The sequence below is a fragment of the Teleopsis dalmanni genome, chromosome 2 (genome assembly GCF_002237135.1).
Source record: "Teleopsis dalmanni isolate 2A chromosome 2, ASM223713v2, whole genome shotgun sequence".
Taxonomy (NCBI): domain Eukaryota; kingdom Metazoa; phylum Arthropoda; class Insecta; order Diptera; family Diopsidae; genus Teleopsis; species Teleopsis dalmanni.
In genome coordinates this window covers 72543664-72559515 of record NC_051847.1, presented here as the reverse complement: position 1 = coordinate 72559515, position 15852 = coordinate 72543664, and the positions used below count along the sequence as shown (strand labels likewise).

Below are 15852 nucleotides of genomic sequence, written 5' to 3'. Positions count from 1 at the left end.
CTTAATAATAATAAATGTAAATGAGAGGCATTTAAACTATTTGAAAAAAATTATTGCTCAGTACTAGCTGGCAGCTCTATATGAAACCAGCATTGTATTCAAGATATATTAGATATGGGTTCCGGGTGACTATGAGAGCAAACTGCAATATCAGACTAATTAGCCAGATGGTAAATTAATCTTAAACTAGGCACAGACGAAAGTCCAAAAATACATTTAAGAGACCAACAGGTCTCGAATAAATAAAGAATCTAGACAAATAAAGCCAAATATAGCCGAAACTCCTAAAGTGAATATCTATAATATTATAACTTGTATAACCGATATCTTACTATTTGGCAAGCATGGCATCAACCTAGAGGTACCCACTCATGAATCCTATAAAAGTTATGTGAAAGAGTAAGAAGACGAAACAGTAAAATACTTCTTCCGTATATGTCCAGTTTTGGTTACTAGTAGAGCGGGTATAATTTTAATTAGGAAATTAAACACATTTTGTACTTTATTAGGGTTTTTACTAAAAGTTTTATTAGTAAGGACAGTGAAGATATCACAATGGAACCTCAGTGTCTAAGCGAGTTGGTCAACTTGACCGACTGCCAAAATAAAACTTAACCTATAGCTATAGCTATATACGGCATTTCACGGTATTGGTGCTGATAGATCAATATCTCACTACCACAAAGGCATATTATAAAATTTGATCTGTACTCTAACAGTTTTTATTGGAATTGCGGATGAGGAGAAAACTATACACCACCTCATGTAGAAGGTGGTGTTATTGTCTAAGAAAAGTATAAAATTCTTTGGAGCCCCTTTTTACACTGACCGGACAAAGCTGTCAGTCTTTAAAATTAAGAACATAGTCAAGACTGAACACTTAGCACTTAGACTAAACACTGTTTCCCTTTTACTTAAATGGGAAATAACCACCCGACAATTTCAATGGAAACGTCATATGTTGGACCTTTCGGACTATTACCTTTAAGGTGGTCTGTGTCTCAGCCGTAATATTACAACAGGTTAATATTTGTGCTAAAGTGAGCTTTGGTATACAAGTCTACCACTTTGACCTAACATATTCTAACATATGATAAACATAATTTTGTATATATTAATTTATATACTTATCTATCCTACATCAAAGAAATTTGTTTTGTTTTTTCGAAAAAAATTTCATTCAGACTCAACCAGGTTTGAATTCAATAAAATTTTTTGATATAAATTTAATATAATATCCATTCGATATCGGAAATATAAAAAATAATTATAGTGAAATGCAGTACTGGTTTTTCGGGTATTAAAGGATATATCAGTTCGATTGAAAATATGTATTTTAAGCATAAAATTGTATTAGTTTGCCCATATGAATCTCATTTTTAAAACATAGGTATATACCACAACATTTTATTAAAAATATATTTATAATTTCTACAGTTTTTACTCTATTTCGAACTCTATAAATGCTTGCAAAAAATGAAACAACGACTCAAGTTTTAAAGTTTCATAAAAAGATGGAGAAATAATAAATTTGCATAAATGAGATTGTGTATCTGTAGAATAATGTAAGCTGAGAGTTTTATGTTAAACCAATTAATGTATGTCTCGTTTAGCAATGATTTTCAACAGAACTAAAAATATAAATAATTACAACTATATGAATGACTTATATGTATATAAAGTGTATGATTTTTATACAATGAGTAAGAAATTACAAATGATATATTTATTATTATGTATATACTTTGTATATAAGACCATATGATAAAAATGAAAATATAGAAGCGAAAATATATAATTGAATACAATGAATGACAACAGACAATATATGCTCTGAAAGATGTATGAAATCAATAAATGAATGTTGCTCTATAACTGATTTTCCAGAATACACCTATTGTCAATAAGTCGTTAAAACTTAGCAAATATATATCGTACGATTTTATAGACTTACGATATATTTAAAAATTTTAATAACTTTTGAACTTTTACTATAGAATTACAAAATCAAAAATAAAGTGTTATCATGCATCGAAAAGCTAAAATAATATCAAATGAAATGACTACAACACCATTATGACACCAATTTTTTATATATATATAAGAAACAAGATAAATCCAAAAATATTTAATTATTAATTATTAAATCGAAATCATATTTACATACAATATTTGCCAATTATGTTAATTGCTTTGAGATCTGATAAAGAGCATTAGAAACCATAAATTTTGTTTTTTTTTTTGTGTTTTGAAATACAAATATAAAGAAAAAAATTAAATATATATAACCCATAAGCTTTAGAACAACTATATTGCTCAATATATGTTAATTAGATTTTCTATATAATTAAATATTTAAATTAACGTTTAAATAAATGCACAATATTAATTATTTTAAAGTAAAGAGAGACTGCATTCTGACCTGCAGTAGTTTTTTGCACAACTTATCGGGCCAATTAATGGCGGCAGGACATTCGGGTATAAACATAAAATCAGCCTCACTGGCTAAAGCTGCTGCAATACCTAAGTAACTAAAATTATAAAAACATTAAATATTTAACATTAAAAACATTTAAGTGGAAAATTAGCACACAGTTGAAGAGTTGCTATGTAGCTAAAGTATATGTACGTTAGATTACCAAATACAAAAAAAATTTTAGATAAACACTAGGTATATAGATAGATTACGAAACGATAGATAGAAAATTAGAAACAAAACAAAAGAATGTTAAAAACGTATACAAATATACACAATACTGGTATATAAAACATATACATATATAGATATTACCTTTGGGGTAATTTGGTAAAAGAAATATTTATATATAGGATCCCTATTAACGGCTATATGAAAATCGAAACACTATATCACAATTATACGAAAACACTGTATTACAGAATATTTGTAATCTTTTAATGATCATACAAATGAGTGCGAATAGACGATTTTTGTGTAAACTTGAGTGCGACGAAGATGATTTTTGTGTTCAATGATGATTTCAGCTGAAAAACTGAAAATAATTAAAGTCAGCATATAAAAGCAAATACAATACATTTTAAAAAAGGCAGCCAATGATGTAAAAAAAAAATCTCACTTAATTATAAAATTATATTTTACTATAACCAATTTAAAATAATGAATTTTTTTTTAAATTTTGTGAATTCCGTTTCTTCTTGCCTGACTTAATTGCTGACAAATTCTTTCGGGCCAATCGGTTTTAGGTGGAGCTTCAGGTATAAAAATATAATCAGCTTCACTTGATAAACCAGCTACAAGAGCCAAATAACTGTAAAAAACAAGCATTTTTAATTTAACAATTCAAATCATATATAAAAATTGGCAACTTTAAAACGGGACATATTCCTTTAAGTAAAAAAAATTAAATAAAAAATGTTTTGTTTAAATATTTTTTGTTAAATTTTTCATAAATTATACAGAGTAATTTCGACTCATACGACATAATTTTGGAAAATTATACCTCAGTCAAAGAAGTGAGAGCAAACATGTTAGGGAAGGAAGTGCATTTTTAGTATATAGAAGATACAAAGATAGAGAGGATACCAAAAAAATATTCACTTGAAAAAATGTTCAGTCAAGAGACGATGTAATATCTCAAAAACTTTTCAAGTAAATAACTTAAGTGATACAACAGTTTTTAGTCCATTCGATATACTTTCATATGATGTCTACAATATCGTTCTAATTAAATGGGTTCGAAAACTAAGCTGACCATAACCAATATTGCATTATAAAAAAATTAGGCAATTTAATATAAAATAATTTATATAAATACAACAGTATATATTAAAATAATAAAATATACTCTAATCATTTTTTATACAGTTTTTTTAAAAATATGATTTTCTATTATTTCAAACTCCATTCGAAGCTTAAGGACTTAACAAAAGTTTTCCAAGAATTTCTATTTCGTGCTATTTGTCTTAATTAGTTAAACGATTTACAAGTTTCATTTAGTATTGCTTTCCTCTAGGTTATTTTAGGTCTGCCTGTATGTCGTATTTTTTGAGAGTTTTGGGTTAGCGCAGTGTGCGTGATGTCATCATAGAATTTAAGTAATATATATTTTCGTTTTCATATATCATCGTCTATATATATTTGGCCTGTGAGTCTCCAATAGTATGATCAGTTTTCGATTATTTTTGCAAAAGAGCTCATTTATCTCAAAACTTTTTATATTTTGTTCAACTTCCCATATAGTAGTAGTAGTAGTAGTTGTAAATTCCTGGGATCTTAGGAAGTGCCTTTGGGAGGTATAAAACGTCACTTGGGTGTCGCTGGTGAAGACTGGTTCGAGGGCGTAGACCCAACTGTTCTTGGAGACAATATATAAATTAAATTTGGCGAATAATTTTCACAAAAGAATTTTTCTTCTAGTAAGCATAGTTTTCTTGCAATCATCCTTTGAAGCTAAATACCTAATTTTATTTTCTTTAAGTGGTTCGAGTGTTTTCAATTATTTGGAAGTATACGAACCAAATTCTCGAATTCGAATGCAATCGATCTGTTTGAGCACCATAAAACTGTAATACATAAGTAACAGAAAAAAATTTAATTAACCAGAAATTAAAAGAAAAATAGAAGCATCACAAAAAGTAGTGGACTAAAAACTCATGTATGTATAACCTAAGTTATTAGAATGCAAAGCTTTTGAGGCATTTTAAGACTGTTCGTTTTTCAAGGTAGATTTTTTTTTTTTGGCACTCTATATCTATTCCGACAATGCACCTTACTCTTATGGACATTTCTTTTCTCGTTTCTTTAATCGAAGGTTTATACCGTAAGGTATGTATGTAGCTTGAATCGGAAATACTCTGCAGAGAAACTGTTTAGTTCTGAAGCCTAGTTTGAAAGAAACACTTGCATACAACAAATATATATATAAAACAAAAGCTAAGTAACTAAATTTAGTTTAAAAACAAACTGGTCTATACCTCAGGGCTACTCATAATCACTACTATGCACTTTTCATCGTTTAATTGTTCGGAAGTATAACAAATCAAGCACGCTTTCCCTACGTACTGAGAAACTACTCGAACTATAACAAAAAAGCCAAATTTTTTCAAAGCAAAGTATACTCTAAATAATTCGAACACCTAGTTATTCGGACTTTGTAGTAGTCGGAACATTTATCGTCACTGTAATCTTTAGATATAAAGCATAGAAAATGCTGCCTCAAAACTTTTTTACTTGATAATAATTTAATTTACTATTTATTTTATAAGTTTATTAATATTTTATCAAATAATTTACTACTTTAGCTAATAATATAGAGTTATGTTTGTATGTTTTTTCAAAGTTCGTTTGCAAGAATGACAGGTACATATATATATAATATATATACGTACAATATAAACTACCGTTTTTTACATTATCGGTTGATATAAGCAATCTTTGGAACTAATTGTTTATATTATCTAGAGTATACTGCATCACAATATTTTTTTTATATACATTTTATCAACGTCATTCATTATGTTTCTTTCAAACTAGGTCATAAAGAATATCACCTGTAAGCAAAATAATATATACTAGCACATATGTTTAATTTTCATGGCAAGATGTTTCCATTTTCTGTTTGCTATCGTATTGTGAATTGTGGTATAATGGAACTGTTAACAGTAAACAGCTATCGCCTTTACTTTCTTTCGATCGGTGCGCCTCATTTGATCTACACTGGAAGAACCTAGTAATCTACATCTGTTTTTATTGTACAGCATCACTTTTTCTATTGCAAAGTATCTCTTTTTTATTGCAAAGTATTTTTTTTTTTATTGTAGAGTATCTCAAGTATATATACCATACTTTCTGACATAACAGAGATGTTTGAAAAATCTTCTTTAGAGTGCTGTTTGGAACTTTTAGGTTACCTAGTTGCTATCGAATTAGCTAGATTTATTGATGCTTTTAATATTTATTAAAATCTAATCATTTAAATATTTTTATATGAATTTAAAACAAATTTCTCTATAAAAAATTCTACAACTTTATCAACATAAATTCTTCTGATAGTTAGTTAAAGCTAATAACTTTTTACAAACTATGACAAATATTTGAGTTTCAATAAGATACTTTTGCTAAGATGTATAAATATTAAAACTAACACGAAAGTATTGAGCTTTCAATAAGATACTTTTGCTAAGAAATAAAGATACTTAACTGTTGAAGACAAAAAATATTTCAGATTTTTGTTGGCATTGGAAAATATCCAAATCATAGAATAAGGCAAAGAAATCATATGGAAAAAATTCAATCCTTTCTTTAAAACCTACTAAAGGTAATGAGAAGATACAAAAAACGTTAAGTTTAGATATGGTAAATTGACGATAATATATACAAAGGTAAATATTATCTTTCTTCAGATAATATGCGCACTAAATCTAAAATATGAATCTTTAAAATAAAGTATATAGAAACATTTTATGTACTATATTATTTAGTTTGAGTTAAATTGTGTATTTTGTATCCTTGCACCTATAAATTTTTTATTTATCTATATAAGATAAAAGTATCTGTAAAAATAAAATATTTTTGTTTAAGCACTCACAGTTGGACTTTAAAAAACTAATTAATAGCAATATTTTTTTTCATTTTTAGTATACATATAAGTACAGAAACAATTACTTTCATAACATAAAAAAATTATTATAACAAATTTGTTGGTTTGTTTAGAAATAATGTATATATGTACACTTGGTCAACATATTGAAACATGCCTTATTCACCTAACAATTACACACATTTAATATACACATATTATCGTATAAACTTATGTTTAGGTAATGCTTTTCATAGAAAATAAATTAATTATTTCTAAGCCTGGATATACAACTTAAATGAAATCTAGCCAATGGTTATGAGACTATAGTTTAATAAAAAAAAACAAATAAATTAGCTAAATAAAATAGACTTTAAAGGAAACTAGCACTCATTAGGCAATTTTATGCTTAGGTGCGTGAATCATTTGGATTATTTAAAAATTAAATAAAATTTTGAGAGCTGAAATGAAACAAATATGAAAACTTGTGGCGTAGTAGTGCCAAAAATGTTTGAGAACATATCGAGAACAATTGTCACAAAGAATAGATACAACAAATTCTTGCCTGTATTAATTTATTGCATAGCTTTTCTGGCCAATCGAGTGGTGGAGGTGCTTCAGGGCAAAATACATAGTCAGCTTCGGAAACGATACCGGTGACTACAGGCAAGTAACTGCAGATAAATTATGAAAATAAACGCAGTGATAGTGAAACATTATGATAACCAAAAATTCTCATATTCAATTAATTTCAAAATATAAATTTTCATTTTAGCCAATTTTTAAAGGTGAATATCACAATGAATGGCGAATTCATATTTGTGTAGCTTTTAAAACTACACAATTTTACTTTAAGAGTAAAATACTACATTATATTACCACTTTAATACATGAATCCGCCACTAATTTATAAAACTAATACATTTTTTTCACAATTTTGAACCTTATTAATTCATAGTCTTACCCACAATGACGACCCATCACTTCCATAATAAATGTACGTTGATGAGAATAAGCAGTACTAACAATAGCATCAATAGCTTCAATAATACGATGCAAAGCTGAATCAGTACCAATAGTCATATCAGTACCACAAAAATCATTATCGATTGAACCAACCTATTTAGTAAATACAGTTTTAGTATTTATTTTAATTATATATTATAAGATAGCGTAAATACCATGCCAACAATATGCAAAACATCGAATTTGTGCCTTTGCTCTTGAGTTATTTTTCCCGTTTGTAGAAGTTCATCTAACAAAGAGGACCATTCCTGACGAAACAGATTAGCACCAGTAAGTGAGCCATCACCACCAATCACAACTAAATTGGAAATTCCTCTTTGAATAAGATTGCAAGCTGCCTTTAGACGGCCAGCACGTTCACGGAAATCGGCACAACGTGCAGAACCAATAACAGTACCACCACGATGAATAATTGAAGACACGGATGCCCAGTTAGCTTCAACAATATTGTCTCCACCATCGACCATGCCTTGATAGCCTTCCCGTATGAAGTAAGCCTGGAAATTAAAAGAATTAAAATTATTCATTATTATCATTAACTATAATATAAAACTGGTTTATTATATTAACAAATTAATGTAAATTAGCTTACATTTATAAAACAAATTTATAGGCATTTATTGAACAATTCAAAAAAGATGAAGTCAAGTTACTTTATATAAACAGATAAAGTCAAATGCTAAGAAACCGGAATAAAACTATTTTAAAAACAAGTAACTTAGCGTTTAGGTACCACATAAACTGATTCGAATTGATTGAAACTAGAGTTAACCAACAAAGTTGAGTACCTAATCAAATAAATTAGCATTATAGGCTAATTGAAGATATGCGCTTAAAGTAAGTTGAAGTTTGTTGCAGTGGAGGGAGAAACGATTCCTCATCAATTAGCTAATAAAACCGTTTTAAATCCACAATTACTTGTAATAGTGGGTAGAAGGTCGAACTAGAACTAGCCAAAAGCATTTATAGAGACGAGAATCTGACCAATTCCTTGTAATAGTGGGTAGAAGGTCGAACTAGAACTAGCCAAAAGCATTTAGAGAGACGAGAATCTGACCAATTTTAATACTGGAGATATCACTTAGTGTGTTAAAAAAGGGACCCGTAAAAAAATTATTTAATTATGTCCCCAATTTATTTGAAATTGAAAATAAAAATTTATAACAAATACTTGTGTTTTGTTTACGAAAAAAAAAATAAGTTCAATGCTGATAAAACGTTTCATTATTTAAATAATAAACAAATAATGCTAATAAAATAACAATTAATTATTCATTCTTATGATAATTTGTCATAAATTGCATTTTTTTACTTATATAGATTTTAATCCATATAACGACAAGAAAACGATATACAATAAAAAACAATATATTAACAATACATTTACGTTTCAACCGAATTTGTGTATTTATAGAAATTTTAATTTGAAATAAATGAGAATTATAATTTAAATAAATAACTATTAAACTTGATATAACTATCTATAACTATTTTATAGAAATTCTATGTTATAAGAATCATAATTTATTTGCAACAAAGATGCTTTAAAGATGTGTATAAATTAAATCTAAATTAATTATTTAAATAATTCAGAAATATTTTTAACAATTCTAATTTAATTTACTTTAAATTGAAAGTATTGTGTACAGAAATAAATACATGTAGGTATATAATATGTGAGCTATATTGAAAATATAGTCAAATAATAGCTAAAATATGTAAATAATTTTCATATTAACAAACATTAACTGTTAATTATAGTTAATAAATAGTTAAATATAAACAAATGAAACAGTAAAGATCGATGCGGTAAATTTTAAGTGACATGTGAAAATTATTAACACTTTTTATTCGATTTGTTCTTTAGATTCTAATTAAAATATTAAAGAATTTCTACTCTATTAATGTATTATTCGATTTGTTCTTTAGATTCTAATTAAAATATTAAAGAATTTCTACTATATTAATGTAGTCACTATATGTAACTTCGATGTTAACAGTACTTTTGCAACTAAATGTCTCAAACATAGAAAAATGCCACATTAAGATAGACAATTCTTCTATGTTTCAAATTCTTCCAATGTTTAAGTTTCCCTCCATATTTTCTTGCAAGCATAATAATAATGAGATTTATAGTAAATAAAATTATACAACTTTATTTTTTATAATTTAATTAAATTTTGAAAGTATAAAAACCTCAATATTTTATTTAATAAATGTCTAAATACTTTTATCGAATCAATAATCGTTCTCTGATAGCAGAATATTTGGCAACATAATTCTAGAATGTTAGACACATGTTGCTAAACATTTGGTGGTATTTCACATGTTAAAATAAGTTCAATTAAATGCAAAAACAAATTATTTTTAAATATTTTTGTTTTTAATATTTTATATTTTTTAGCTTACGCTTTTTAAAGAAGTTGTATGTAGTACAATACTTTAAAAAAATGCTTTATTAATCCTTCATATATATATTTAAACATTTAGAGTTTATTAAAATTCAAATAATAATTAATGTATTTTTATTGTATAAATAAATTATGAAATTGCCTTAATAAATTGCACTTTATATTTATAACTATAAATTGTTAAAAAATGATATAAATAAAAGTTATATTTATTTAATAAATATATATATTTATTTATATATATATATTAATTTATATATTTATTTAATAAATATATTACTGATATCGATAATTTTCTACTATAATATAATATATCAATACAAATTTGTTAATTTTATAACAAATATTATAAAATAATAATATACGAAATTTTATAACATATTAATATGTAACAAACTGTTTATGTATGTATAACATTTTTATATATATATATATAATATATATATATATATTATATTATATATATTATATATATTAATATATATATACCATATATTATCTTAAACCGCACTCTGTTAGGTGCTTCTGTGCATACATCGTTCCATGTGTAGTGCGCTTCTGTCATTCTCTTTGTCCTTCTTCAAGTTAAAGCGGGTACACCAGTGTATTTACGCTACTTTGTGAAAGCTTGTGGTGGAATATATTTATTTGGTCGTCAGATAGTATCCAATTCCTATCTAATTACATTTTCGCATTTTTATTTCGGTTACAGTAGCTTTCTGATTTGTTTGGAGAATAAGTTATGCATTTGATGTGTGGTTAAGCCACCATATTTCTAGGATTTTTCACAGGCCTTTATTTAAAAATGTTTGTATATATATGTACATACATATAAATCTAATACAAACCTATATACAAACTTTAATATATTAACATGATATCAAATTTTAATTGCTTTTGCTTCAATTTATATAAAAGCAGATGTCGCCTGCCAATAAAAAAGTAATAAAAAATAAACTATACAAACTAAATAAAAAATTAAGCACATAAATACAATAAATTATAATAAAAAAATATATATTGGTTAAATTAATACAAATAAAGAAACCGAAAACTAAACTATAAAAAGGCATTGTCCAATGATTTTTTTTATATATTGTTTACTAATTGTATTTAATTACAAATTCGTCGCAAAAAATAAAAAAAATACGATCATTTTTCCACCAGTTTTAATGGACATACGAGTAAAATAGATTCAAAGTAAAAATGTATGAGTAATGTTATAAAGAGGAAATGAATAACTAATTTAAATATTTATATATGTATAATGATAAATAAATATGTATATATTTATTATGAATTTTATATTAAAAGATAAAAAATAATAGAATAACGTATATGTATATATGCCATGATAAATAGGATTTATTAATACCAATTCATTAAATAATTTTTAAAAAAACATTTATTTGAATAATTTCACTTCTAAGATAATTAATTTATTATTGCAAAATGTATTAATGATAATTTTATATAAAAGCATAATGTATATTTTTGTTGTTAGTTATATTATATAAGAATTCTTAATATCTGTTCTATTATAATTATATAAATAAATATAAATATATAATATAAATATAATTATAATTATTAAGTACAAAATTATAAACAAATTTTGTTAATGTTTAATTCCTGATACTAAAAAAATATTAAAAATTAATCTAAAAAATTATTTAAAGAGTTTTTAAATATCAAATTATATCCAAAGACCACATACCATATACCATATTTATTAAATTTAAAAACAAGTTATCTTATTGTCATTTAGACATTAAGATTAATTTAATTCAATTAATTAATTTAAATTGAATTTACATTTATTTTAAAATTTTATTTTATTTTCTATTTATTTTAAATTTAAATTAACATAATAAATTTAATGTTTAAACTGAATTATGAAAAAAGAAATATAATTTAAATTTATAATAAATTTAATCTAATATAATAAATTGAATTGTCAAAGTTATCTTTAGAAATATAATTTAATTTAATTATTATATTTAATTTAATATAATACGTTTAATTTTAAAAGTCATGACGAAGGACACATAATGCAATTTATTTTAAATTAATTAAACTAAATTTTATTTGAATTAAATAGTTTTAATTTATTTAAATTGTTTTAACTTAATTTTATTGAAATTAATTAAAATTTATTGAATTCAAATTGTTGTAATTTAATTTATTTTAAATTAATTAAATTTTGTTAATTCAAATTGTTTTAATTTAATTTAAAAAAAAATTTTGTTTTAATTTAGTAACAATTTTTAAGCTTCATATTTTAGCCTAGTAACAAAATAACAAAATACATTGTAAAACCGGTTTCAACCATTTAGAATGTAATTTTCCATGGCCTTTCTTAATAAAATGAACTATCATTTTAAACAATTACAAAGCCTACTTAAATAATTGATTTATTGCTAATAAAAATATTTTTAAAATATACTTTTTATGGATATATAACATCACAATGGGAATTATAAATAAAAAAAACCCCTATGACTAAATAAATAGATCTCTTAGTTTTCTGATAAAATGAATCGTTTTTATATACAAAAGAAAACTTGTTTTATTGAGAAAATGGAAGAAAATAAAAAGTATTTTTCCAGGGATATGACAAGTCTTCTTCATTATACACGACATCTATTTAAACAATTTTAATCCGGTTATAACTACCTGTCAGAAAGTTACTTATCACGTCTTTCTAGAATGTGTGCCTCAACTCCAGGTATTTGCATAACATTGACTTATTACTGCGTCCAACTGAGGTGACTATAATTTTTCACATTTATGCGTGTTATATTCGAATTGCCATTCAAATACCCAATTTTGTTTCCTTTTTTCCCATATATATTACCAGTCAGTTCTTTTTTCCAATCCGAACTCAAGTTAATGTCTTGTCTATTTATTTTTAGAACATTGTAAGAACAATAACGACGACGTAAGAAAGAGAAATTTCACTTTTATATAGAAGACAATATAAAATATATTTAACCAAACGTCAGAGAACTCAGCAGTAGCTTCTCGCACTTGTGCAAATATATCTCTTGCTTCAATAATACAACCTTTATGGACAAGCACTGCACCAACAATGCCATAAGTTGCCCATATATTCCGAGGATCGTTACGTAGAACTTGCTTATATATGAACAAAGCTTTTTCCTGATGCTTTCTTTCTTATATCTTTGTCTTTTATAGATTGATCACATACCGAATACATTTTTAATATTAAACAATCTCTTCTCGTCTCACACTACCATCACCTACCCGTATTCTAATTCATCACCAAAAAAATGTCTCTACCTTGATACTGGTTAACTTCAATTTAAATTCCACCCGTACCCAATCCCTTCTTACTCCTAAGCAAATTCCCTCATTTTAACACTACCATCACCTACCCACATCCTAACCCATGTGTGCATCGTTGTAATTTATTTCTTGTTACTTGCTTGATAGATCTCTGTGGGTTACAACAACAACAACATGGTTAGGTTATAGCCAATAAACCGAATGATCCACCACTTAGGCCTATTGTCCGCTTGTGTTAATAATATATGAAACTATGATGTAATTTAAAAAGAAATTGTAATAATACATATTTACATCATGAAATTATTCATGAGTTCATATACCGATAAAATAGGGAACCGATAAGAATAATTTCTATGCTAGCACCTGATAATAAGTCGTTAAGGTGTAATAGATTTATTATCGAAAAGAGATATTATTATGGTAAGTATACCATATATGTGTATATTAGCTAATAATAAATTTTTTTTTAGCTAAAAATATGAGAGTTGTATAAAAATTATTTAATATTTTTATTATCAATTAATTGATACAACAACCACTCAAAAGTGAGAATAACAATAAAATTCTATAAACAATGTAATTTGACTTGCACTTGAACCTATTAAACAGATTATTGAAATAAAATTTATATCGATTTTAATTAAACAATCTGCTGTAAGCGCCTTATCATCTCAATTACACCGAATAAACAATTTCACTTTCTTGGGCGGCCGCAACAAAGCAAGCCCCGCATACCGATTATATGCCTGATATACATTTGTGTGAAGTATGTGTGCACATAGTAGAAGCATGGTGTGTATACATACATATTTTATTAATTACACGATAAGAGTGAAGAAATGCTTTCATTCGTTTAAGAAACTAAAATGTGTACCACTAAAATAAACTCAATGTCACGGTTCGTTAAAAATAAATCATTTAAAAAACTTTATCAAAAAACAAATAAAATTCTTCAAGTACCAAAAAAGAAAAGAAAAAATGAAAAAAAACTTGTAGCACTTATATTTTAAATTATATAAAAATTCATTAATTTTATTAAAATATAATATATACATATATGCAATAAGCAATAAAACTTACCTTGCATCCTAGATAAATGGCCATACGTACACAGGCACGTACGGCGGCATTCATACCCTGTGAATCACCACCACTGGTGAAAACTGCAAGTCCTTTGTCCTTATGAGACCCGCGCTCAATAAAACGTTGCTTCAATTCAGTCGGCATTTTTATAAAGCACTTTCTACACTTTTACAGTAATACAGTAATAGCAATAATGCTTAATAATGAATAAATAGATTTAAAATATTTTAAACAAGACTCCGTTATAACGTATTGAGTATTTAACACACACTTCTCACACTGCTCGCTACCAACAAACAAAGCAAATGTTTGTTGCGTACTGATCGCAAGAGATTTTTCAGTTATGACAGTAACTGGATATATGTGTACGCACCCAACTGCTGGAGTTTTTATTTTAATGAAAAACTCTTGCAATTTTTCTCAAATTTTGCGAAATTTAATTTGGAAGAACTCTACTCACTGTGTGTCTGTACTCGCCAAGGTGACACACTTTGACGTTTCAAGGTGACCTTTATCGATTGCAGCAAAGTATACAAAAATTTTGACAGCTGTGCGTTTGTTGTGCTTGGCAGAGTATACGTAAACATTTTCACTGGATATACAACCGGTTATTTATCAATGAAAATATAAAGCAAATTAATAATTATTATGTCCATTTAAAGCACTAGCAATTAATTTATTTATTTTAAATGGACAATTAAATATAACAATTATTTTCATTATTTTGTTTAACAAATTTCACATCTAAAATTCAGCCCGTTTTGTTTACATTAAACAGCTGGCATTTTCAGCTGCTGTGAGGTTCTGTTCGTTTGGGCACAATAAGTACACTGACAATAATTTTGTGCAATAAAATATCTGTGTGCAATATATTGCATAATGAGCTATAACAAATAGCAAATTAATACGTTTGAATGGTTATATATATATTATATTAAGTCATTTACAAAAAATTAAAACTTCCATTTTTTAATGGTAATTTTTTTTATATATTTCTTGGAAAATTATTTAAAAAGTTGCGTTTTATTTTACTAATTGACCAATTAAACAGCTCAAAAATATATATAAACATTTGATAATTATAAAAATATTATGATATTTATTATAAATAAAAAAATAATATTTTTAATAATAATATTAGTAACAAATAAATACAAATAATATTTATTGTATTTATATAACTGTATAATATTAATAAATTGTATTGCGATCAGTATTCAATACGTTTTTTTTATTATTACTGGGCTTAATTTACCACATAATAATTAAAAATGTTTTTTCTTTAAACAAAAATAACACTTATATTAATATTAATTATTATTAATTATCTTATATATATAATTCTTCTGTACGTGTGTTGACAGTGAACTCCTCCTAAACGGCTGAACCGATTTTGATGAAATTTTTTGTGGGTGTTCAAGTGGATTCAAGGAAGGTTTAGATTCACAATTTGGCCCACTGGA

General features: G+C 25.8%; 2 protein-coding genes across 4 annotated transcripts in view; both read right to left on the bottom strand.

Annotated features, from left to right (window-relative positions):
• The window catches only part of LOC119684777 (proton-coupled folate transporter-like), a 91551-nt gene that overhangs the window by 1979 nt on the left and 73720 nt on the right, over positions 1-15852 (bottom strand). The gene's annotated exons all lie outside the window — the stretch shown is intronic.
• On the bottom strand, positions 2281-14921 carry LOC119684781 (ATP-dependent 6-phosphofructokinase-like). 3 transcript variants are annotated; one of them, XM_038098902.1, is made up of 4 exons: positions 14387-14921; positions 7739-8080; positions 7522-7676; positions 2281-2531 (listed from the first exon to the last, which is right to left on the bottom strand). In XM_038098902.1, the coding sequence occupies exons 1-4, from the start codon at positions 14531-14533 to the stop codon at positions 2390-2392; spliced, it is 786 nt and encodes a 261-aa protein (XP_037954830.1). In that variant the 5' UTR covers positions 14534-14921; the 3' UTR covers positions 2281-2389. The 3 variants fall into 3 exon arrangements, with proteins under 3 accessions (XP_037954830.1, XP_037954831.1, XP_037954832.1); XM_038098903.1 differs by lacking the exon at positions 2281-2531 and adding an exon at positions 3107-3287 and having other exon boundaries at positions 14387-14918; XM_038098904.1 differs by lacking the exon at positions 2281-2531 and adding an exon at positions 6706-7231.